Here is a 27,596-nt window from a genome sequence, read left to right as displayed (position 1 = left end):
CAAATTAATTATTTTAATATATTGGTATATAACGAAAATATTACAAATATGAGAAAAAAAAAGTATCCTATGTTCATCCCGGGACCCTCAAGTATCTCTATATGAGTATTTTATCACAATTAAATTAGCGGTTTGGCCCTGATTGCGTAAAAGACAGACAGACAGACAGACAGACGAAAGAGAACCGAAAGCTACCACCGGTTTGGAAGGCAGTTCTGCTAAGAAGAGCCGGCGAGAAACTACATTACATTTGTACGGTTTGGGATTGTAATGATACACTCGATTGCTGAATATAGACAAATTTATTATTATAACTACATTGCCTTTATATCGTAGCTACAATAGATAATATAACTATACATACCTACTTAAGATATACCACTACACCTTCCACCCTTTTAATAAAAAAAAAAACATTTATATATATTTTTTTATACTTACTATATACTAATTATATTATACTATACTTATTAACTACAATATAAAATTATCAAGTAGCATTATTCTTATGATACAATTTAGTCCTATTTTAATGAACTACATCAACTTTTCCATTTTTTAAAACTTCTACATTTGGCGGTAAGTCTCTTATTACTTTAAATGGTCCAGTATACAGTGTATCTAATTTATTTCCTACTTCATTTTTAATTAATATTAAATCACTCATTTTATAACTTATTGGGTTTATCCGTTTATCATATCTTAATTTTCTATTTAATTTACTTTGGATTAAATTATCTTTTGCTTCTTTATATGCTGTCTGTAATCGATATTTGAGTTCACAAGGATAATTTTCGTAATTGTAAAGTGGATCTACATTTTTTTGTAAATTATTAGGCAGTGAACATCTATTCCCAAACACTAACTCAAATGGAGAAAATTTCGTTTCTGAATGAACTGTTGTATTGTACGAGAATGACCAAAATGGTGACCAATCACTCCATGCTTCAGGATGGTTTTCAGTTTGTATTCGAAGAAATGCTTGTGTGTTACCTCTAGAGCACCTATTGACTCATGATGATAAGCAGTAGAATTTAATTGTTTTATTTGCAATAAGCTACATACCTCACGAAATGTTGCAGAAATAAACTCCTTACCTCGGTCTGTAGCAATTTCCTTTGGCAATCCGTATCTAAGTATAAAATTATTAACAAAAACTCTAGCTACCTCTACAGCTTTTTTAGAAACTAAGAGATACGCTTCAACATATTTACTTAATTGACATTGTAATGTTAATATGTATGAACTATTTTCATTATCCCTATCTAAAGGACCAACAATATCTAGATATATTTTTTCAAAAGCAGAATTTGCTGTTGTCGTAATGACCATAGGTTCTTTTACAGGTAAAGAATGTTTTTGACGTTGACATTTTTCACAATGCTTGACATACTCTCTTACATCATTATCTATACCTGGCCAATAATAATATTTTTTAATATTATTAATCATCCGTCTCATACCTGCATGGCCACTGCTAGGTAAGAGATGGAAATCATTTAATATAACGCGCTTTTCATATTTATCATTTATTTTTTCTACGTTATTTAATACACTTATTATGGGTCCGGACCTATTTTTATTACTCGTTACTTCTAGTATTAGTTTTCTTATAAAAACTTTATTTTCTTCATTTTTAATTACGCATATATTATTAACATTTATTCTTTTACAAAATGAAATTTAGTTCTGCCACAAATTCACGTAGTGATATTTGCGATTCGGAGTTTAGTGTTTTAATATGAATTATTCTTTTACTACGTTCATAGCACAAAGATTTACTTTCCTCACATATTAGTCTTAATCGTTTTAATTCTTTTAACATTTTTCCTTCTATAAAACGTAATTCAGCTGAACCTATGGGTTTCATATGCGTACTCACAACTTTAGGTTGATCAGACCTCGAGTCAGTGGGAACCATATTATCCGTAGAGTCAGTATTTTTTTTTTCGCGATTGCGCTCTTATCATAACATTAATTGTTCTTTCATGCATCTATTATCTATTTACAACAGAATATTATGCTTAAAAAAAAATGGCCGAAAAGAAAATATTAATGAATTGTGATCTATATTTACGATTGCAATATCGGGGACTACTGGTTCAAATCAAAAAAATCTTTTTGTGTAGGATAGTTAATCCTCGAGCAAAATGAATCTTAAATCGTACAGAATATTTAGACAAAGACAACCATTCCATTTAACCACGGTAGGGAACACCCACACCCACAGAAAGAGTTTAGTTAATTACTGTGGTCATATCATGCGATGCGTCACGCCACGTGTGGCCTGTGTGGGCCAGCTGCCGAGATTAACACACGTGGTGCGTGGTGCGGTGGTTTTTGGCACCATCCAAATCTGAATAATGTATCAATATGTACATTGTTTCTTGAGCCTAATATAATATGTTTGACTGTAAAATATTATGTAAGATATTATGCTATATTACACGTATATAAGGTAAGCATGCTCTATTCAACAGTAAAATGTTGATGGCAAAAGAAACTCCTTTCTACAGAGTGAGGAAATGCAAATAATGTATTCCCCCGAGTTGGAATCGAACTCGCAATCGTCGCCATTACAGTCACACGATGCTCGAAATCGGCCTATACCTATAAATAAACATTAGTACGTTACGTACAGCTATGTCGAAAATAATTTAATTTGCATTGTTATTTGTGACATTCTTATAATTAATTAATTCAGTCAGTCATATATGACGTTGATAAAAGTCCAATTATTGACGGACTGCGCGCAGAGAGGAGAGAGGAGAGACCGAGGGAGACCACATGTAAACATTGAGTGTAACTACTTGTTATTTTATCGCCGATATTTTATCGTCCAATTACTGGCTGCCTAACGAACCTTGTGATCGGAAATGCATATGTTTGTGGTGTTCTTTGAGTTTTGTTTTTTATCTGTACTTCTGTATTAATATTCTACAGCTGGAGAGTTTGTTTATTCAGGAAAGCTATAGGGTCTATTACATCATATTATTTCCCTTAAGATGTGTCATGCGTGTCATGTCTCACAACAAGTAGTTATTTCCATTTGACCACGTTGGCAAGATAGATAGTTTCGTCACGAAACAAGCAACATCTCTGAAATGGGCGTAAAAAGATGAACACTGACTTACCACCAAAAACTCTCTCATCTATACTTATAATAAAATCGTGAGAGGGTCGGTGTCTGTACTTGGAAGATATTAAAAAAAAATGTTATTTTTAATAACCTAATAGAACCCAAAACAATGATTTTTAAATTTTTGTCTGTTTGTCCGTTTGTCTGTGCGCTTGTCATCGCTAATCTCAGAATCGGCTTAACCGATTTAGATGCGGTTTTCACTGTTGGGTTATGGCAAGCTTCCGAAAACATATAGAGACATTATTTTATTACAATCGGTTCATAAATAAAAAAAGTTATGTTAATTTATAGTACTACTAGTGGGCCCGGACGCGGCTACGCCCGCGAAAATATAAGCCTAAATAAGTTAAAAAATAATAATAAGTGGAGATTTATTATTAGAAAAAATATCTGAGTAACCGAAATGAACAAACAAAAGAAGTAAAAGTAACTAAAGGAAATTCTTAATATTAGAATAAGTACCTAAAGTTTGCCGTGCGCGCGTACTAAACATTTTTTTATATTAAATAATTATTCATTTTTGCGAACAATATTAAATAAAATCTCAAATGATTGAAATTACGATATTTTAAGTGTATAACATCGGTATGGATAACCGAACTGAGATAAATTAATTATAAGCAGCAAATAATTACATAAAAATAATAGTAATTCAAAAATATATAAAAATTTACAAAATCATCAAAGTCTGCCCGTTCGCGTGGGTCATACTATACCACTCGTAGGCTAGGTCATTTGGAATCAGTGACATCTTAATTATTTATTAGAATGTTATACTATAATTAACTATAATTTCCATCTAGATGAAATGCAAAAAGTGACTATTATATTTATTTTCATAAGGATGAATACCAAATTATAGAAATCATCTAATTTTTGTTAATGTATACAAATCTATATCGGCGCGCGCCATGTATGCATTAAGCAAACTCACTTTGGGTGACGTTTTCTTAAAACAACAAACTTTGCAAGCCGTTGCTTAGCAACGCGTAGCGACGATTGTTATTAACATGGCGGAATAAATTGCTTGTCAAATTAATTATTTTAATATTTTGATATATATCGAAAATATTACAAATATGAGAAAATAAAAGTATCCTATGTTCATCCCGGGACCCTCAAGTATCTCTATATGAGTATTTTATCACAATTAAATTAGCGATTTGACCCTGATTGCGTAAAGGACAGACAGACAGACAGACAGACAGACAGACAGACAGAGTTACTTTCGAATTTATAATATAGGTATGGATTAAAAGGAAAGCAAAAATATATTTTTTGAATTTCTTGTATGTCTGTCTGTCTGTATGTATAATCACGCTAATCTCCGAAAGTACTGAACCGATTTACTTTAAACTTTCACCAATTGCTTTGTTTTAACTCAACTTAACATGTAAAGTTTTGTTTCATCAAAATCGGTTCATAAAAAAAAAGCTATCGTCATTTGAATGAACTCAAGGCATGAGTTTGTCTGCAAATATATAGCAATCCCTATCTATATTTATACTTATAATAAATCTATATTTATTTGTGATAAATCTGTATTTTTAACCGACTTTCAAAACAAGGAGGAGGTTCTCATTTATATATTTTCGATTCGATATTCGCTTCATTTAAGTATATTGTTAGAAATAATGACCATAGAGGTTATATAAGAACGACTGTAATTACTGGCTGGCTACTGGCTTACTATTTAATATTTTCAATAGTTTCTTAGAATATATATATTTTACACCAACAGTTGAAAGTTAAAGGTTGCTTGATAGAGATCACCTGTGGGTGATAAGGCTGCCTTTACACCGTTTTTCATTTGTTTCTTTTTTCTTTTTTTCTGTTTTATTTTTGTTTAAGTTAATTTATATTTGTAAATTCAATTTCAATTGTGGTGTAATAAAGTGTTAAAATAAATAAATAAATAAATACACCGCGGGAAGCATTTGTAGGAGTAGGTACTCGCAATTGAAGCGAGCAAGGGCATTTCCATTACCTGCCACTGTGACTGGCCCCGCTGGCCTCGTCGTCGTGGCGAGCATCTGGTAACTAAGCGCGCCATTCAGTTCCGTGCCAATCAACACAAATATATCATTTTCAGTGTAATAAACAGACATACTTTAGTTCCCTCTTCGTTTCAACTCTAAAAACACAAACACTCTCGCAACCAAGAAATCTGTAGAACTTGTTACGAACTAGCCTACGAATGTAAAGCACATTTGATTTGAGTATGCATTATTTAGAACATGAGATTGACAATAGATACTCGATTCATTATGGCAAGAGACAGAAGGCAAACATATCAAAAAAAGGTTCTGTTACATGACAGGTTTGATGGACTTATTATATTCATTTTAAAAAATATTGATCTATGTATTTATGGAAGTAATTATACTAAATGAATGAAAGATACAGCACACAGATGCACAGTAAATAGAAAAAATTATTTACAAAATTCATCAATTTTTTTACACTACAATATCCAATTATTTTCATTAATAAATTCTGAAATATAGTTAAGAAAAGTTAAAGTTAAGAAAATAAATGAAAAACATATGTCACGTTTGAATATCGTCGATTGAATTGCCTTAATTTGAAGTATAGATATATTTAGCTTTATTAACCACATAGTTAAATACATTTTAGTAAAAAGTGTCCATAAATAAATTAAATAGAAGTAAAAAAATGCATAAAAGTTTGAGAAACAGAATATTTTTGTTTACATTTTGTCACCTGCCATAATGAATCGAGTATAGTTTCGGCATTTTTGAACTAGACAATACAATGGCAAGAGTAGAAAAACTGTAAAGACGCCGTGGCACGTCCAATATCTACAGACAATATCTACATAATCGAAAGATAAGGCATGAGACTTCACCACCACCACCACCATCAGTGGTAAGTAGCAAGTGTCGTGCCCCACGATTTTATTTTAGTAATCATAATTGCCATGAAATTATTTTTGAGCTTTTAGTACATTTATCTGCAATATAAAACCGTTTAACTTAAAATATATTTTTTTATTTTTATACTTTTTTATTTGTATGCAAATGTGTTTATGGATGTCCAGCGTGAAATGCATAATTTATGACTTCAATACTTATTGCTTATAATACCTATTTGACTTTATAAGAATCGAAAATAAAGTGGGGAATTGGAGACGGTGTAGGTAATGGGAGGAGGAAGTCAACGCTGCATTGTCTTATAGGATAGGCCCCTTTGCCTACCCAGTCCATCTAAAGACACACAGTTCTCCGCTTTCCGAATTTAAGACATTACGTGAAAAGTGGCGGAGTTCAACGCCACACATAATCATGTACCAAAAGTAGTTTGAATACAGCATTGCATCGCCCCTTTCGATACTGTATTGCACTGTACAGCAGAGCCCGGGCACGCTATTAAGGAAACGTGCATTTGAATGTTATGATCGATGCTCGCGCCAGCCATTGTGAGCGTGACAATTACTCTCTTATATTTTTTACTGTTTGTACCTACGTGGGAAATCTACGCCGTTGCCGTTTGTACTATTGTATCATTGCGATCAAACTTCGAAGTGGCTTTTTGCTCTGGTTATAATTATTGAGTATTAGTTACATTAGTTATAATTATCCGACGAACTCTCTATTGAATTGTCCTGCGTTGAATTCAATAGACATATATATATACTAGCGGCCCGCTCGCGGTTTCACCCGCGTGAACTATGTTATTATTAATTTCTGTCTCCATGACTACGTCCTAGTGACGTCTATGCAAAATTTGAGACTCCTAGCATTTGTAGTAACGAATTTTCATACAACTTTCGACCCCAAAAACAACCCCTTAGAAGTCGAATATTGCAAATTCCCGTCTTAGCGAGCACCTACGTCCTTTAAGTAACTCCTATGCAAAATTGGAGAATCCTAGCACTTGTAGTTTCTGAGATTTCGTGATGAGTGAGTGACCTTTTGATTTTATATATATAGATATATATAGTATCCCACTCAACACGCAATGTCTATGAGTGTTTTAACACTAGGTTACCTTTTTTTTTTATATTGTAGGTAGGCAAACATTTGTCCGCTATCTCACCTGGTGGTACGTGTACGTATCAAATCCTCACAGTGGTCCCCTAAACTTCCCAAGGAACCTACATGACAATTAAATTTTCCAAGTACAATAGTTTTGGCTGAACATTGTCTTTCAGTCAGTCAGTACCCAGTTTACACAAGATAGGTAGATAAATTTAAAAAATAATACCGTAAAACCTACCTACTGCACAATGATAAAGTAAAATATTTTTTAAAATTTGAATTTGTTAATAATGCTTTCCATATTTATTTATTATAAAATATCGTAGTCCTGATGAATACTACTACTACTAACTAGTTGGTAACAAAGAATGCTGCTCCAGTTCGAATCGATTTGCTTTTAAGTAAATTGTTATTAAATCAGGTTATAAGAGTCGCCTGAGGAGTTTCCGCAGCTACCTAGTTGGGGGCTCCAAGTATTTAAGTTGGGCATAACTTAGCTGTCGCTCGACGTGAACGCCAGAATATCTGTTCTCGAACGGTCAGCGATCGCATCAAATTTCAGAAGTTTAGATGCACACTAACTATTAACCTGCTCTTACTTTGCTAGGAAGCGAATACAATGTATTATATACGCCTGAGTGTTTTAACTTTTATGTAAATAATGTCTTTCACATTCAATATAAACATTTAATTATTCGCTCATTGCCTTCATTTGATAAGAATTAACATTCTAATGCGATGGTACAAAGAAGTCAGCTTACTGTGCAATAGACTGAACGATACGAGAAAACGTAAAACGGGATCGGGAATCGGGAAACTAATAAGTTATGAATACAATGTTCTTTCCGCAACGTGTAAGGAAAGTCAACATAATCTATTTTGTGTTTTCTGGCTGGCGCTGCTGTACTCTTTTATTATTAAAAGTAAAACAATATTTCAAATTCATATCTAAGCCCATAAACGATGTCGTAAGACGATCCCCTCGTCTCTCGTCCTTTTACCTACATACATCTATTGATATATTTATATATATATATATATATTAGCCGTCGTGGGTCAGCGGCGCAGCGTCTCCTCTCTAGCGATTCCAATTCGAAAAATTAAACACGACAATGCGCGGCGTTCACTTCCACTAGGTGTTCCACAGCTCTTCAATTTCATTCAATTTCATTAAATTCAAGCACATTTCAATAAGCAGAGGGAACCTAGTGTGAACACACTCCGTTCCTATTAACACACTTCTGTTCCCCGCTTTACGCCAAATTCTGGAGGTAGGTATTGCGTGTTGAGTGGCAGGATTCAAAGCCGCGCTGCGAGGAAATTAAAATATTTCATTTCCTCAAGTGGGATTCGAACCTAGAACCTGTCAAGTACACACTACAGTCACACGTTTGTAAGTCCACTCGTACTGGTTATAAACAGTTAGTATTGTCTATCCATCTTACATTATTATTAACGACAGAACACTCGTGCATTGTTTTCCTTGTCCTAACCACTTCCTTTATGATATGACTAGCGGTCGTATTTCAGTCAAAAATACTAAATGTACAGACAAAATATTTTTACTGTTTTATTATATGTATAGAGATGATGATTTCTCACATGTATACAAATTCTTGTTCACTTAGTCCTTGTTAATATAAGGAAATAAATTATTTAACATATTTTTTTGTTTGAATACTTATTTTCTTATTTATTATAGTCCGCACAGTCAATTAATTAATCCCATACAAAACGTAAATGTAAAATGAGGGCCAAGTTCAGTAATATATTGTAAATTAATTTGAAAACTAGCCAAGTCAGATCTTACACATAAATAAAGTCTCCTAAGTTGTAAGAAGAAAGGACATTTTAAGTTGTTATAAAATATTTTATATAGTTAAAAATAAATTTCAGGACTGACCTTTGAACTTGGCATACATTTACATCTCACTTCTTTTATCGTTGAAGTCAACAACCAAGGCATATATCATATTACTGAACTTGGCTCTCATTTTACATTTATGATTTTGATGGGATATCATTATTTTTTGTACAGAAATCATAAGTAGTTAGGTTCTCAATATTGATTAGCGCGACAAGATTTTATGATCATATAAATTGTGTATAATGAGATGATATGAGCTGCCCTAGATCTTCATTTTTATTATATGGACAGAAAATGGTCATTATGTTGATCAACTTTTACTAAGACGCTATATTTATATCTCTTAGAGATTAGATAGGCTGCTTGGGTTTCACGTCAGGTACTTCAGACCTTCATTTTTATTATGTGGGTGGAGATTGTTTGTCATGTTGTTCAACTTTCCCCAAGGCCATATATTTATATCTCTTATAGTTTAGACAGGCTGTTAAAGTTCCGCGGCAGGTATCCAGATTTTCAAAATAACATATAGTCTAGATGTTGCCTAGACATAATAGCTATACAACCCAAAAAGTTTCATTCAAATCCATCCAGTAGTTCCGGAGATTAGCGTGTACAAACATACAAATAAATAGACAAACAGATATTTTTTTTGGCTTTGGTCTCTATTATTGTTCCTAAACCCCCCTCAATTATTATTTTGTAAATATATTCAATGTACAGACGCGCCATGTTTACTTTCTTATTATAGAAGATATAATTATATGTTTAGAAGATATAATTTGTTAAGTACAATCTCTTTATATGTTTATCTTTTGTTACAGTTAACAACATTATCGAAGAGGATACACGAGGACTACGGCGACAAGATTTAGTAAGTGATTGTTATTATCATTGCATTATTATGGCGCAGGCAGACGGCGTCTGATCGTAAATACGATGTTTTTCTTGACACTAGGTAAGCTGGAAAGCCGTTGTGACACAAATAGCATCTGGCTGGTAAACACGGTAGTTGTGGATTACTTTGATTTCCCTGCTATAAGAGTCTAGATAGCGACTTGAGCGAAAATGGGAATGGAGTGGCTTAACTCTCAATTCTCACTGCCTGCAGTGCTATGCGGGGAAAAAATTGAAGCTACTAATATTAGTTGCGTTGTGGACTCAATCTCCACTTGATGCAATTTATTATTGTCTTTTCCCCACTATAGTAGCAATGTAAAGAACTGGGTGTCTTGGCATTATGTTTCCTCTACCTACCCTGTTTCATGGGATAAATATATACAACAATATCTGGATGTCAGCGGTTTCTTTAAAACATTCATTCATCTCTAATCTATCTCGGTTACTTTTAACTTCATTTATCTTGGATGTAGTTTGCGGCTTTTTCTTGAACGCCTTTTTATCTCCAAGTGTAATTCAAATTATAAAACTGCTTTATTTATATGGAATCTTCTTTGAATATGCAATTAATTATAAAGTTTCACGGCACAAATTTAACCTGGTCGATCCTGAAGATTTGTATTTAATTGAACGCCCTAACCTTAGGAACTGGCTGAAATAAAAATATGGTATTAAGAAGGAAGAATTATCAGGGAAGATTATAGTGTATCTGTATGTTTGTCGGTGGCATCGTAGGTCTCAATCGCATGTACCGATTTTGATCTAGTTTAGATTTTGGTCATTCCATTCTTTTACCGTTAATGAAGAATAATCAATAAATTTAAATTTTAGCTCATCGTATTGCCTTTTAAAAACAAAAAATACGTGTGAAAGAATTATTTTGATACGTCAATTAGTTTTTGAGATATTGTACTTTAAAGTAAGCGCGCAACGCGAGATTCCGTCGGGCCGTAATCGACCCGCGCGACGTCACTTTACAGCACTCGCTCAGTCCGTTCACTCGCAGTTCGCGCTCTTCTGTAGCTGGCGCTTCACTACAAATTTAGTTTCGTTTAATAAATAATATATAGGTATATTTTCAAAAACTTTTTTTTTTCGCATACATAATGTGATAGCGAACATTGTATCTTAATATTGAAGTTTTGATACTACTTTCTAAAAAAAACAATTCTATCCTGCTCGGTTTCATGGCGTTTTGTACCAAAATCTTTAGCTTTGATTATATATTACCAGATACCAGAAAGCTTGAATTTTTTCCAATAACTCTTGGTTTGGCTTGGGCGTTACTACAAACTTAATCAGTAACACTAAACCCTTCAGATCACAGTAGGGGGTTCACTAAGGCTCGGCTCTTAGTCCGTTCTTATTCAATGTAGTCTATGTATGTAGTCTCGGCTCGCATCCAGGACCAGCCTCCATGGCTGATGATGTATGCCGATGAAATTGCACTCATTGACGAGAACCGACTGATGCTGGAGCGTAAAGTGATCGATGATGCTGGAGCGTGAAGTGCGTTAATCAATATTAAATTAAATTAAAACTTTAAAATTTTTAACTTTTTCAGATTTTATATAATTAAATTGTTTATAAATCGCGCGACAAGCTTTTATGATCACATAAATTGTGTATAATGAGGTTATGTGTTGATAGTTAAGATTTAAAAGAAAAAAAAATCTCCTTTTTAAATCGTTTAAATAAAAGCTTTTTCTAAATAAGATTTTTTGCTTTTAATTTATTTTTACTTCTTCTAAATTAAGACATTTTAATCTATCTATATGAATATATATAAAATCGAAAGGTCACTCACTCACTCGTCAATAAATCTCAAAAACTACCAGAGCTAGGAGTTTCAAATTTTGCACAGAGGTTATTTATAGGACGTAGGTGTTCGCTAAGACGGGAATTTGTAATATTCGACTCCTAAGGGGTTGTTTTCGGGGTTGATAGTTTGTATGAAGCTTTATGATTACAAGTGCTAGGAGTCTCAAATTTTGCACAGGGGTACTTTTTAGGACGTATGTGCAATTATTTCCTGCTAAATTCAACCCCAAAATGTGTGTTTTTAAGGTTAATAGTTTAAATGAAATTTCGTTATTCCATGTGCCAGTCTCAAATTTAGCATGGGCTTTACTGATATTCACTCCTAAGGGGTTGATTTTGAACTTGATAATTTGTACGAAACTTCGTTACTCTAAATGCTAAGAGTCTCAAATTTTGCATGGACCCCTAAGGAATTGTTATTGGGGTTGATAATTTTTATTGGGGTTTATAATCTTTGTTACTACAAGTGTTAGGAGTCTCGAAGTTTGCATTGGCGTTGTTATAAATGCTCCGAAGACGGGTATTTGCGATATTCGATCACTAAGGGGTTGTTTTGTGGTTGATAGTACCTATGTATGAATGTGCGTTAAGATGGAATTTTACTAATTTCGATCTGTAAGGATGTAGCTTTGGAGGAAATAGAGTATGTTAAACTTCGTTACTACAAGTAACGGAGGCCCTGCGCCACGACGCGACAGGGCGACGCCAGCGTTTCGGGAATATTATTTATTAATATGTTTTTTCGCTCTGGCACCAAGACAAAAGCCCAACGCTGAGTTCCGCCACTCAACACGCAATAGTAGTGCCTTCATGGCCACGAAGTATCTTAAAATTAGGTTCCCAGAACTAACAGCGCTCTAAAAAAAAAATAACGTTTATATATGTATTTACAAAAAATACTGAACCTATCTTAAATAATAACGTAGTTCGCATTGTTTTAAACTATTAAAAATGATACGCTTATAAGAATTACGCTAATCCATTACCAAAGTTAAGTAATTCAATATATTGAATAATTAACCGTGTACCTTTACGCACGATAACCGACCCGCCACAAGGAGAGCGCACCCCCATGCGCACTAGCTTTTATAAGAATTGAATGTAGCGCGGTGGTGGTGGGTCCTGCTCCCACTGACTGACGTGGTGGTAAGACGCACGCACAGCCGTAACCGCTGTGCGGGTGAAGCCAGCACATTATCCAGCGTTCCTCTTTGCGTGTCATTCGCACTGTTTACAACCGCAGTTCACTGGTTAGATCACTTCTTGTTCGCATCACAATGAGAAAATATCTTAGATGTTGATTTTTTTGTTGATAATAACGTATGGCCTCGCCATACCTTAACTGTCGTTATAGGACCGCGTCTCAAACGCGCAAGTAAGTCTTGTCTGTCTGTCTGTATGTACGGTCACGCTAATCTTTGAAAGTAGTGAACCGATTTACGTAAAACTTTCACCAATTTCTTTGTTTTAACCCAGCTTAACATCTAAAGTTTGTTTCATCAAAATCGGTTCGTTAAAAAAAAAGTTAGTCATTTGAATGAACTCAAGGCATGAGTTTGCCTGCAAATATAAAGCAACCCATATCTGTACTTATACTTATAATAAATCTGTATTTGTTTGTGATAAATCTGTATTTTTAACCGACTTTTAAAACAAGGAGGAGGTTCTCAATTAAATATTTTCGATTCGATATTCGATTCATTTAATTGTTTTGAATTCGATTTTGATATTGGATTATTCGATTCGATTTGGATATTTTTTGTAATATGCAATCATTACAGTTATTTTACAAATAATATTTTAAATCCTTACCCAAATCAACAACAATATATTTAAGGCTGTTTCTGAACGAGTAAATTAAATTTGTCATTGACATCAACACATATGACTTTCAGTCAATTCTGCTTATTAAATGAATCACCATGTCAAGCGGGCGAAGCCACTGGCAGGCCGCTAGTATACAAATAAATATGTATGTTTTTTTACTGTTAAAGTATTTGTATAACTAAGAAGTCTAGCAAAAATCAAAGTAACTAATTTAGTAAACTTTCAACAGGTCGACATAGAACAGTGCCCCGTGGTTCGCGAGAACGTCGCCGATATTGATACAACAGCTATCTACCCCACGTTTGACTTTCAGGTAAGAATACTTTGCTATTTCACATTGCGGTGAGGAACGGAGTGTCGTCACAGTGTCACCACGTCGCTATATGCCATAAACATATTAGGCACTTTTTGTAGACCACTTAATTTCCCACAAGAATATATATTGGCTTTTAAATCGATACTATTAGACGATAAATCGCAACAAGGTTTCATCAAGCATCTACAGGCAGTACTGGTTCAAGAAAAATTTTGAAAACTATACATTTGTCTTTAAATCCTAAAAAATAATAGACTTAAAAGGGGGACAAAATTTGGTATTAAAGCCGCTAGTTGCAAGCTAGTGAAGTATCAGATGAATGGCCTCTGTCTAAGCTAAGCCTGAATTTCAGAAAAAGCTCGAGACCTCCATTTTTGCACGGAACCCACAGTGGGTGAGCTCTTTTTAAAAGCTTTTATGTATGTATGTTTGGGTGAAATCTTTGAGCCCAATTTTGAAGTAGATATTTTCAACCGATTGAGCTGAAATTTTGTATACACGTTTAGTTTGGATGACAATGCACGATAAAATATGACGTTATTCTAAATGTAATATGGCGGACCATACAAGATGGCGAAATAGTTATTATTTATGCACTTCTGCAATATGGGTATCAAATGGAAGATCTTGCCCAGAACAATTAGAAAAATAATGTGACATCACTTGAAATCCAATATATTATAACACTATTCAAGTTTTTTGTGCTTTCATATAATGAAAGGCACGTTCGTATGATTGAGCTGAAATTTTGTATCCACGTTTGGTTTAGATAATAATGCACGATAAGGTGTGTTACTTCATTCTAAATCCAATATGTCGGACCATCCAAGATGGCGGAATAGTAATATTTAATGCACTTCTATAATATTATATCAAATGAAAAGGTTTATTGAGAGTAACTCGTAAAATAGTGTAACTCGCATGACTTAAAGCTCGTTACAAAAATAGCTGTATACAGGGAAATTGTAGTTTCGGAACGGAATGGAACGGAATGGAAGCCTTCTTTATGCGAAGACAGTTGCGTTGGGCCGGTCATATCTCCCGGATGCCGGAACTAAGAATGACAAAACGCGTCTTTTATTCCGAACTCCAGGTAGACAAGCGGAAACAAGGCGGCCAATTATTGCGGTTTATGTGCTGAAGCGCCATATCAAGAGTTGCGACATCGACCCATCCGCATGGGACACAATTGCAGCTGACCGGCCTCAATGGAGACGCATCGTTAGCACTAAGGTGTCGAAGTTTGAAATAAAACGACGACATGAGCTCAATCTTAGACGCGACTAGCTTAAGGCCCTGGTACCTGAGGCTACTTATTATAATTATGTTGGGGGAGTGCTGACATGCAGTGAATGTGGCCGCACTTTTATTGCAAAAATAGGTTATGTCCATTACGTACATGCTTTGCCTAGAATATGAATCTTCAACATCTATCGAATTTAAAATGTTCTCGCAAACTTATGTAAACTATCTTATCGTACTTTTACTTTGGAGCATTCACTGCGCTCTAAATATAGAAAGAACAATTGATATCACAGACTACATACGCGTATAGCCTTTACTTCATATTCCGAATGAGCCGTCTTGATATGTTGTATTTTAAAAGTATATTGTTTATTGTTAAGTAGTCATATTATGTTTCGTATGTGGAATGAAATTAATGTTAAAAATTTCTCGTTCCATTGCAAAGAATGCTTAAATTTCAGAATAGAGATCGAACTTTCAATCACCCTATCTACGTTCAGGCTATACACAAGCCACGCTACGGCGGCTTCAACAGCTTCAAACTCCCGCATAGGAAAATAAGCAGAGGAAACGCCTGACTGACTATTATAATGACTTATAACTAACTAACTAAAATATTTATTTTACTGATTTGATATTTAATATATAATAATGTACATTATTAGATAATAGAGCATTGATACGTAAAGCTGCTACAGTTGCATCTCAATATATTTTTGAAAATGTTATGTATGTTAAGAAAATACATAATACTAATACTAGAAATAAACTTAAACTTAGTGCACCTGTGACTCGATTGCATCGAATCCGTAATACATTTATGGGACAATCCGCTTTTACAATAGGATCCCACAAAACGATATCACGATATTCAAAAATTGTGAAAAGACGTTTGTGTGTTAAAGATTATTACCAAATTAATGATTTTTTAAATGATAACATGCTCTCCCTAGTCTGTTTTTAAAGGTATCATTGGCACAAATAATTAAATATATTGTATTTGTATAAAATTGATTAAATAAAAAGTCCCGCTGAGTTTCTTGCGTTGATTTTTCTCAGGTCTGAGGCATTAACTTTAGTGAACTGGTAGTTAGATTATGTGACGTTCAAAAAATGAATCTTGTAACTTCTTATTTTGAATAAAATGATTTGAGTTTGAGTTTGAATAATATTTCACATTCTCATATATTCGTCTTAAGGATGTCTGAAGAGTCACGCCAGTAAGCGAAAGCTTTCTCTTTTGGCGAATGAAAGACCATAAAATTATAAACTATTATCTTAATTACAGCCGACCTGGTTGAGGACTAAAGAGTTTTGGGACAAGTCTTTTGAAGAGCGCTACGAGAAGATGAAAAATGACAGCCGGCGACCACGTCTAAGGGTAATAACTGTTTAAATTCGTCTAAGGAGTACTTACAAATTGTAGCAAATTAGTCGTTGCGAATGTAAATTATAAAATCCCGTCTTTTCCCTTTAGCGTGAGAATTTCGAAAAAAGTCTTAGTAAGCACAAACACTCCTTATACTCCAACCTACCCAAATGTCAAATTTTTACTTTATAAGTCCGGTAAGTGAAGTCTGGAAAATCTGGAAATCCCTTCGTACGTAATACTCCACTGCCCTCCCTAGCGCGACATACATCGCGTAGTTCCCTGATATGACGAAAGTGCACAGTCTGTCAGTCACGCAGTGTTTAATATATTTTAATAATAATAATAATAAATATACAAAAAAGTACAATAAGGCGGCCTTATCGCTAAAAGCGATCTCTTCTAGGCAACCTTTGGGTGTTGGAGTTTGTATAAAGGAGGGCGGTGCACTAAAAATAATATTTTCTTATTTAAATATTTTCCTCATTTTATCGCATTACGTTTGTAGGCCGGTTTCATTTTTTCGCTCTGGTGTCGAGGCAAAAGCACGGCGTTCCGCCATTTAACAGGGAATGCCTCCAGAATTCCCTTTGGCTCACTGATGTGTTTTGTAGGTAATCGTCGTGCCGCACTCCCACAACGACCCAGGGTGGCTGATGACATTTGAGAGCTACTTCGAGACGAAAACTAAGAATATTATTAACAACATTGTTCAAAAGCTACATGAATACAACAATATGACCTTCATTTGGACCGAAATATCATTTCTCAACGCTTGGTGGGAACGCTCGCATCCAGTTAAACAAAAGGTAAGGTAATGCACAACGATTTTACCAAAAAATATGTTGAATTCGTTAATTTATCGCCTTTTTATTATATTTCAATATATCGAACATTGAAAACAAAAATGGCATTATATCAAAAATCCAATTTTAAGTTTTTTATATAATTCTCATGCCCATATCTTGACAATAAATTGGGAAGAAACTGTATAATTAGGTTTATATAATAATTTAACTATCGCTATTTTAATGTACTAGCAACCGCCAGCGGCTTCGCCCGCTTGAACTACACGATTATATATTCAATATACTGAATTACTTTATGTTCTAATATTTCATATTTGCAGCGCACTTATAGCTTGACACTTTGGTTTTGCCAGCATCCATCATATGAAAATAAAATATTTTCTGACCAGTCATTTTTGCATGATTCGCGATCGGAGACAAAAATTCTACTAAGTAATTTTTAGCCTATATTATCGATATATTAATGGACTCCAGCGCACAGTGTGGTGGGCAGAAGGCGGGGTAGGCAGAAGGAATCTAGAGCTAAGATACTCCGTTCCACATTTTGAACTCAACGTCAACCAGTCGCATTTACTATCACACTTTTGTGCTTCTGCACCACGACTGGCCTCGGATAGATGGAATATCTGGAAGATAAAGATATCCTTCTTTTTTCAGCTTCATGCTGTATCCTGCACAGGGTAGGCAAACGGAACCTAGCGTTAAGACACTCCTTTCCCTACTATGCACAAAAGTTTTCGAGGCATTGCGTGTTGGGCGACCGAACTCATCGCCTGAATTGCTGCTAGAGCGAAGTAATAAAAATCTTAATGTTCAATAATGCATTACCTCACCGATTACCTGTGGAAATCGAACCCACAATCGTTGCGTTTGTAATGTCTTCATATTTTTATATAATTTTATATTGCGTTTGTTATATAAATATACTAGTGGACCCGGACGCGGCTACGCCTGCTTCAACTATAAGAATATTTATTAAATATATTCATTAAATTATTTTCAATTTTCAATAGAATTAGTAAGAAAATATAAGCTTAAATAATCAAAAAGAATAATAAGATTAGAAAAAATTATCTGAGTTATTGAAATGAATCAACAAAAGGATTAAAAGTAACTAACTATTCTTAATATTAGAAAAAGTACCTAAAGTTTTCCGTGCGTGCGTACATAGATATCGACTCTACGAAATAACTAAACATTTCTCTCTATTAAGTAGGATAATTTTAGCGGGCAGTATCAAATAAAATAAGAAGAGAACCAAAGTGTAGTTTAAATTATTTATAAACAGCAGATAATTACATAAAAATTAACAATAGTTCGAAAATGTATGAAAATTTATAAAACCGTCAACGTCATCTGCCCGTTCGCGTCGGTCATACTCATACTATACCGCCCGAAGGCTAGGTCATTTGGAATCAGTGACATCTCCTTAATTATTTATTAGAATGCTATACAGTAAACTATCATTTCAATCTAGATAAAATGTAGGAGTGACTATTATATTTATTTTCATAAGGATGAATATCAAAATGTCGCGGTAACGGTTGCGTAGCGACGCGACGGTTGTTATTAACATGGCAGAATAAATTGCATGTCAAAATAGAAAGTATTTTAATTTATTAGTATATATGTGTAATGTAATATTATATAGCTTCTGAAGAATGCAGCTTTCATATAAAACAAAAACAATGTAAATCGGACCAGTAGATCCAGAGATCTTAGCGTTCAAACAAACAAACAAACAAACAAACAAACTCTTCCGCTTTATTATATTAGTATATATATGTAAGTATATTTGTATTCGAAGATTAATTAATTTAATTATTTATTTATTTGATTTGGTTTGCTAGTGACTATTGCATTTTGAAATAGGTAATATTACGAGCACAATACAGTAACAATAATGTATAGCCGTTTGAAAGCAAACACTGCATGCGTATATCGTGTCCGGCTTTACAACTATTTGAATTTATACACTAATTATAAAAGATACATATAATAACATAAACATAAATAACAAAACGAAAAAGGAGAACAGAAAACCTTTTACACAATAATCATAATAAACAAAAACTATGATAAAACTTTGCAAAATATTGTTACGTCCTTACATGAGTTATATAAATGATGACAGGAAATACAGCTAGTAATTAACAACAGAAAACCTTTACATTCAGTAACAAATTATTGCTGATTGATTATATGATTAATCACTGATGTCCTAAAGGAAGTAAGCGTATCCGTATTGATATCCATTGAGTCGCAATTTTTATTATACAAATTACATAGACGGGGAATAACTGTGTTAGCTCCGAAAACAGATTTTTTAAATGGTGGTACCAATAAAGAGATAGGCTTTCTAGGGTATCGATATGGTATCCTAAAATTAATTTTAGCTAATAGATTTGGGCAATCTATTTTGTTCCGTAGCAGTTTATAAAGAAACATAATGTCCAGCAAGTCTCTTCTTTGTCCCAAGGAAATCATATTAAAATATTTTAATCTGTCTTTGTAGGAGATAGCAGATTTATTAATGTTAGCTTGGTGTGAAAGATACCATAAAAACCTTTTTTGTACACGCTCGAGCCTTAAGGAATGAGTAGCATAGTGCGGCCGCCACACGATACTACAGTATTCTAGCTGACTACGAACAAGAGAGTTATACAGAGCTATTTTAGTTTTACTACGTTTAAATATTTTGCTATTTCTTAAAACGAAGCTTAACATTTTAGTAGCTTTAGCTATTCTTTCTTCAATTTGACTTTGAAAAGTAAGCTTAGAATCCAGTACCACACCCAAATCTTTGATAATTTTTACCTCGTTTAGTTTTTGTCCCAGTAACGAATATTGTGTTTCAACGACGTTAATCTTTCTACTAAATTTGATATGGTGACATTTGTTGTAGTGAAGCTCCATTCCATTTATTTTACACCATTGAATAACACTATTGAGATCGTTTTGAAGGCAGCGACAATCATCGGGAGATAGCACTACACGCCTAAACTTCAAGTCATCCGCATACAAGTATGGCGTTGAATATTTAAAACAAGTCGTTAGGTCATTTATAAAAATGTTAAAGAGTATTGGACCGAGATGAGAACTCTGTGGAACGCCAGACAAACTTGTGCGTTTATCCGATTGAAACCCCTCCAGAACTACGTAATATACTTGATCTTTTAAATAGGATTTAAGCCAATTTAACATAGAACCGGAAAATCCATATACTGCCAATTTTTGGAGCAAGATATCGTGTGGAACCCTATCAAACGCCTTTTTAAAGTCTGTATATATTGTATCTGTTTGTTTATTATTGTCGATTGCTTCACCTATATCATTAACAAAACTAACTAGATTGGAAGTCGTGGACCTGCCTTTCCAAAAACCGTGTTGAGAATCAGAAATAAAAGGTTTAAAATGTAATTGTATGAACGGACAGATCAGCGCTTCAAATAACTTTGCAAAAACACTCAGAATCGATATCGGTCGGTAATTCTGAATGAGGCTTTTGTCATCACTTTTATATATTGGCACAACCCTGGCTTGCTTCCATACAGTTGGGAAATAACCCTTAGAGAGTGACTTATTATATATAATGAACAATGGTACGGCCAAGCGAGATGCAGAGTTTTTTATGAAAATGGGTGGAATGTTATCTGGTCCAGTACTCTTAGATATATTTAAATTCCGAAGCAGTCGCGTGATTACTCCTAAATCGAGTTGCAGTGAAGAAAAGTTCTCACTGTTTTTATATGTGGATTCTAAATTCATAGCAAACTGTGAAGAATCAAAGTTATTTAATTGAATAGAATTAGCATATACCGATGCAAAATATTCGGCAAACATATTACAAATATCAGTACCATTTGATGTTACGTCAGTCCCGTTTGTCATTGTTGCTGGATTTTACTTTTAGTACTTCTTTTGCTATTAAAAAAGGTCCAGAAAAGCTTTGGATTTTCCTGTATTCTATCTTCCATAAATGTGTTGTATTTGTTATAAGCGTCAGTAGTCAGTTTGTCACAGCGATCACTAATCAGTTTCAAAGAAATTTCATCCATAGGATTTTTATATAATTTTACTTTATTCAACAATTTATGTTTCTCCCTAAGTCTTCTCTTAATGTGTTCACTAATCCAAGGCGGATATTTAGGTGACTTCTGTTTTATACGTGGTACAAATGTACTGATAGCCTTCTTTAATATATCATAAAAAATTTCAACCATTTTATCTACATCATCATCAATCAACAATAACTTATACCAATCTATACCGTTTAAATATTCTACAATACTAGCGTAATTGGCTCTATAAAAATTAAATCTTGTATTTAGAGCGTTTTTTTTAAGTCGGCAGGGCTTAAAATTTAGAACAGAAATTTCTAGCGGTGGATGCAAAGGGTCAGTATTGCACAAAGATGCCTGTGACCTTATGACAGAACAAACAGGGAAATCTGCCAAAACAAGATCTAAAATCCTTTGCTTATTATTAAGAACCAAATTATGTTGTCTTAATTCGCTTTCCAATACAAAATCTAGCATTGCTTGCGAAAATGGGGAATTATTCTCTAATGGAATATTGTTATTAACTAGATTCCACTCGATGCTACCCAAATTAAAATCGCCAACAATAAAACTATACATATTATGTTTATCAGAGACTCTATTACAGTTACTTATAAAATGATCCAACAGATTTTTATTTATGGGCGGTGGAAGATATACTGCACATAGAACAAATTGCCGAAACGATTTCAAGTTTGGCACCTCAATAAAAACCCGAATGTCCTCGCAGTCACTTTCCCACTGCAAAATTCTACTAGATTTAATAGTTTTTAATACTGCCACTAAGACTCCTCCACCATCCATTTTAATACTAAGTTTACAAGTGCTCCGGTCTCTTCTATATACATTATACCTCGTATCAAATAATTCACTGTTAAGAATTGAGTCATTTAACCAGGTTTCTGTTAGTATAACAATATCATAAGTATTAATTAAAATGTTTTTGAAAAGTTCGTGAGTTTTTGTTCTAAGGCCACGAACATTCTGATAAAATATATTTAAGGAAGAGAATTTTATATACTCGAACTACTATTCATGCACCATACTGAGGTTCAACACATCATTATATCAGATTACTTAGGTGTCCTATGTTTCTGACTATTATTGAATCGGAGTTATCATCTTTTCTCATTAAGATTCGACCGTTCCTAACCCACACATATTTGTATTTTTTTTCTTTCGCCTTTAACCTTGCTGCAGCGTGAAGGGCTTTATTTGAGGGCGATAAATGTTCCATAATAAAAAATGGTTTTTTTTCTCCACCTAAGCCTAAGTGAGCAGTATTTAATTTATCAATTTGATTGTTCTTATTAAACTTAATAACCGACGCCAAAAAGGTATCTCTGGTAAGAGGAGAATTAAATTGAACCACAATGGACCTTGGCCGTAGACTCGAACGATTAGCTATAGCAACTCTCGTACAGTTCAGAATTTTTTCTTGTGGCATCTCTAATCCTACAACATGCCCTAATTGTTTGATAACGGTTATCAAATTCTCATTGGCATTTTCAGGAACACATTGTAACTCAAGATTGCTTGCTCTTGAACGTTGCTCTAGTTCATTTATTCTTATATTTATAGAGTGTATATTAGTTTCCATCTTGATATTATTTTCCCTTAATTCACTTAAACATTTTGTATTGGTTCGATGTTCGACAACGATATCGTCGTATTGCTTACTAATGAAAGAAATCGAGGTTCTCATTTCAGTCATTTCCTGCTTAATATCTTTTATTTCCCCACAGAGTAAATTTTTCATTGATAGCTTCATTTCTGCAAGCATCTCATTTAATTCGGTCTTAATTATATCCTTTACCATCGCGCGGTATTCACTCTGTCCCAGGGAGGGCATCGGTGATATTTCAGGTGGCGACGAAAGAGGCACTCTTTTATTCGACCTCTTAGTAATGTTTTGATCATGCTGTGATTTTGTATTCGTTCTGCGGATAGGAGTGTTCTCATTATTTCCACGTGACGGTTCTAAACCGTACACGCAGGACAGACCCACTCTTCAGTCGCACTTGATATCCCCGTTACGTCTGTATAGCCGTATGAAAACAAACACTTATTGTGATACGCCTTTTTACATGTTGTGCAGCACATAAAGTCCTTATCTCCATTCTTGTCTTCACAACAATTCCAAATTCTGTTTGATGACATTATTGACGGCACAACAAAAATTCTGGGTTCAAGAGAAGAGATTCCACAAAGCACTAAGCACGATATCACAACACTGACTACAATAGAAACGATATTTCTTTTTGTATAAAAGAAAAAATATTTGCGTATATTCGATGCGAGAGATGAGCGCTCGAATACGTCCGACGTGGCGACGCGCTCACGCGCGAGATATTATGTGATAGAACGCGTTATAGTAATAACCAAAATCCTTCCCAAACGCTAGTTGTTACATCTTGTTTCCTCTACTACTTGATGGATCCATGATAATACCTATAATTTCTGAAATACACAGTAAAATAAACAGTGTTTAAATCAATATAACAACTATATAATTAGGGAATTAAATCAGAAGAATGACATTAAACACAATATATCCCTTATATAAATTCAAATTTAAAATATTCTTTATTCAAATAAACTATAAAAGCACTTTTGAATCTTCGAATGCACATGTCAACAAAAAGCTACCACCGGTTCGGAAGGCAGTTCTGCTGAGAAGAGCCGACAAGAAACTCAATAGTTGCTCTTTTCAAAGTCAATGGTATATTTTACTAAATAAATAATAATAAATAATTTAAACACAGTTAAGTGAGTCTTCTTCTTCTTCCTGGCATTAATCCCGGCTATTACCAGGGTCTGCCTTCCTACTTACCCTACTCCACTTTGCACGATCTTTTGCGTCCTCGGTGGTTAGACCATTGGCTCTCATGTCCTGCATCACGACATCCAACCAGCGCTTCCTTGGGCGTCCGGGAGGTCGCGCCCCAGGAACTAGTATAGCAAGGCACTTGCGTCCGACATAGTTCTTAGGCCGGCGCGTAACGTGGCCAAACCATCTCAAGCGACGTTCTTGGAGCTTATCCGCTACGTCACGGACCCCAAGACTACCTCGAATGAATGTGTTGCGTATGCGGTCAGACCGCGTTACGCCGCACATCCACCTCAGCATCTTCATTTCCGTGATGTGAAGCTCCAGAGTGTGCCGAGATAGTGCTGGCCAACATTCGCTGCCGTATAAAAGAACCGGTCGGACGATGCTCTTGTATATCAGCCCCTTGAGCTTGGGCGGTATTCTGCGGTCGCAGACCACACCAGTGACCTCCCGCCATTTGGCCCAGGCAGCGCTTATCCGGCCATGGACATCGTGGTCGATGCCTCCAGACTCGTGCATAACGGATCCAAGGTACCTGAACTTCTCCGACTTAACGGCTGGCTCAGGACCTATAAGGATGGTGCTCGAGTCCCGGCTCCCGCAGGCCATGTACTCTGTCTTCGACACATTTAGTTTAAGACCGCCGTTCTCAAGCGTACCCTTCCAGAGGTTCACTTTACGCTCCAGCGTCAGTCGGTTCTCGGCAATGAGTGCTATGTCGTCGGCATACATCATCAGCCATGGAGGCTGGTCCTGGATATGAGCCGAGACAGTATCAAGCACTACATTGAACAAGAACGGACTAAGAGCCGAGCCCTGGTGAACCCCCACTGTAATCGGGAAGGGTCTAGTGTCGCCAACAGCAGTCCTAACCATAGAAGCGGAATCGTGGTACATGCCTCTGATAATCTCAATATAGGCCTCAGGGATCCCTTTGGATCGCAATGCCCACCAGATACACTGACGAGGCACACAGTCAAAGGCCTTCTGCAGATCTAAAAAGGCCATGTGCAGAGCTCTCCTTTTTTCCCTGTATGCCTCCATCAAAGTTCTGAGGGCGAAAATGGCGTCCATGGTGCCCGATCCTGGCTGAAATCCATATTGAGACTCAGAGACAGTACACTCTCGGCGGAGCCTGAGGTCAATCATGCGCTCGAAGAGCTTCATGGTATGACTCATAAGCTTAATGCCCCTATAACTACCACAATCTTGAACACTGCCCCTTCCCTTGTAAATAGGGGTAATAAAGCTAAGCCGCCACTGATGCGGCATCTTACCAGTGTTCAAGATATGGTTAAAAAGGTCAGTAAGCATGAGCACACCAAGAGAGCCCAACGATTTCCACGCTTCGATCGGGATGTCGTCAGGTCCCACCGCTTTTCCGTTCTTCATGCGTCGAATGCAATTACGTGTTTCGTCAAGGGTTATTGGGGCAATAAGTCCGAGGTTAGGCGGTGGGTCGTGATGAAGACTGCATGGGTGCTGAGTATTCAGCAACTCCTGGAAGTAGCTTCTCCACCTCTCCTTCACAGAGTCATGATTACAGAGCAGCGTGCCCTGGGAATCTCTGACGCAAAGACATTTTGCGATATCTTGCGTCACTTTATCCCGGGAACGTGCCAGTTTGTAAATGAGCTTCTGCCCCTCCACAGTTTCAAGTTTATCATACAATGGTGACAAACTCTCACTGCGGGCTCTGGTTACAGCTCTTTTACTGGCACGTTTAGCTACTGTGTACTCCAGTCTATCTTCAGGAGAGTTGGATTCCTGCCACTTCTTAAAGGCAGCCTTCTTTTCACGAGTCACCTCCTGGACCTCGTCATTCCACCACCATGTCTCCTTGTCGATGACACGTCCTCCCCTAGAAACACCAAGAACTCGCCTGCCTGCCGCAATGATTGCCGACTGAGCCCGATCCCAAGCATCCTGAGCAGTCTCGGTGTTAGTCGAAAGATTATGACTTTTCACCTCTGCCAGGAAGTCGGTCTGCATCGGTCCATTCAGCAACCACCACTTGATCCGAGGCCTACGTTTCTTGGCTACTTTCTTCTTCGGAGTGACGTTAAAGTCCATGACAAGAAGACGATGTTGGGCTGTTAGGCTTTCGCCTGGAATGACCTTACAGTTAGTTACCCTGCCCATATGACACCGTCTGGTCAATAAGTAGTCTATTTGAGTTGAGTGGGACCCGCACTTATACGTGATAAGGTGCTGAGAATTCTTTTGGAAGAACGTATTCACGACGGCCAGATCAGACGCAATACAGGTTCTTAGAATGTTTTCTCCCTCTGCATTGCGAAGACCATGCCCAAAACCCCCGTGAACACGCTCATACGGCTCAGCAGCCCTACCGACGTGCCCGTTCAAGTCCCCCCCAACTAAGACCACTTCGGAACACGGCACAGCAAGTAGCACCCCTTCATACTGCTCCCAGAATGTCTCCTTTTCGGCCGCGCTACATCCCGCCTGGGGAGCATAGGCACTGATTAAGTTTGTGATGACGCCCTCAATCAGTACCCTCACTCGCATCAAGCGGTCGGAGCGACGGTCAACTTCAAGGAGCCCATTCTGAAGCTCTTCAGAAAGCACTACCGCTACACCGTTTCTACCCGAAGGTGACCCAGTGTATATAAGCCGGTAACCCTGTCCGATGTTACGGGACTTATTGCCCTTCCAGCGTGTTTCCTGGAGGAAGGCACACTGGACCCGACGTCTCATGAGTACATCTGCGAGTTCCCTGCATCGTCCGGTCAGAGAGCCAATATTCCACGTTGCAAAGCGGAGTTTCCTTCTGGGGGTACTAGCGTCTTTAGCCGTGCCCGTACATAACACGGTAGCCCTTGCCCACTTGTCGCAGGTGTAGTGCGATGTGCCTGCGCGTCGTTTTGCGGCGACGCCCTAGCCGTACCCAGTCTGTTGTTTTGTCGGTCCATATAAGTGGCGGTTGGCGGTTTTTAAATGGAGCGACTGCCGTCTGACCTCCAAAACCCCTTTGTGGGGAAAAACCGAGGAAGGGAGAGGAAAATAGAAGGGGTAGGATAGGTAGAAGGAGGGAGCTAAGGGAAGGAGGGGGGGAGTTAGGACACCATTCTTACGGACTGGATGAGGATGTAAGAGTGGCGGCTCGAGGATCTGGGGTCGCGTACCCGTATGCCCACAAACAAATATCGGACAGATATTAGTCAGGACATCCTCTGGACTAAACACAGTTAAGTGAGTAAAGAACACTATACTAGTTATGTCAGGATAGTGTTGGACGAAGCAACAAATCAGACAGTAAATCCAGCTTTTACAATGACTTTATTTAAACATGTTCACACAAATCAATTCTATATACACTCGTGGTTACAATATTTAAATACTAATTCTAATAACAAGTTGTCTTGACAAAACTTTAGAACGTAATGA

At 36.1% G+C, this 27,596-nt stretch overlaps 1 protein-coding gene across 2 annotated transcripts in view; it reads left to right on the top strand.

Annotated features, from left to right (window-relative positions):
- The window catches only part of alpha-Man-IIb (alpha-Mannosidase class II b), a 42,579-nt gene that overhangs the window by 8,818 nt on the left and 6,165 nt on the right, over positions 1 to 27,596 (top strand). For both annotated transcript variants that reach the window (XM_085206671.1, XM_085206672.1), the window contains exons 3-6: positions 9,832 to 9,881; positions 13,785 to 13,868; positions 16,405 to 16,497; positions 17,100 to 17,294. In XM_085206671.1, coding sequence (XP_085062797.1) covers positions 9,832 to 9,881; positions 13,785 to 13,868; positions 16,405 to 16,497; positions 17,100 to 17,294 — 422 coding nt within the window. The remainder of the gene's footprint in view (positions 1 to 9,831; positions 9,882 to 13,784; positions 13,869 to 16,404; positions 16,498 to 17,099; positions 17,295 to 27,596) is intronic.

The sequence above is a fragment of the Heliconius melpomene genome, chromosome 21 (genome assembly GCF_056956725.1).
Source record: "Heliconius melpomene rosina isolate 202511_hmr_F chromosome 21, ASM5695672v1, whole genome shotgun sequence".
NCBI classification, from domain to species: Eukaryota; Metazoa; Arthropoda; class Insecta; order Lepidoptera; family Nymphalidae; genus Heliconius; species Heliconius melpomene.
This window is presented reverse-complemented; position numbering and strand designations above follow the sequence as displayed.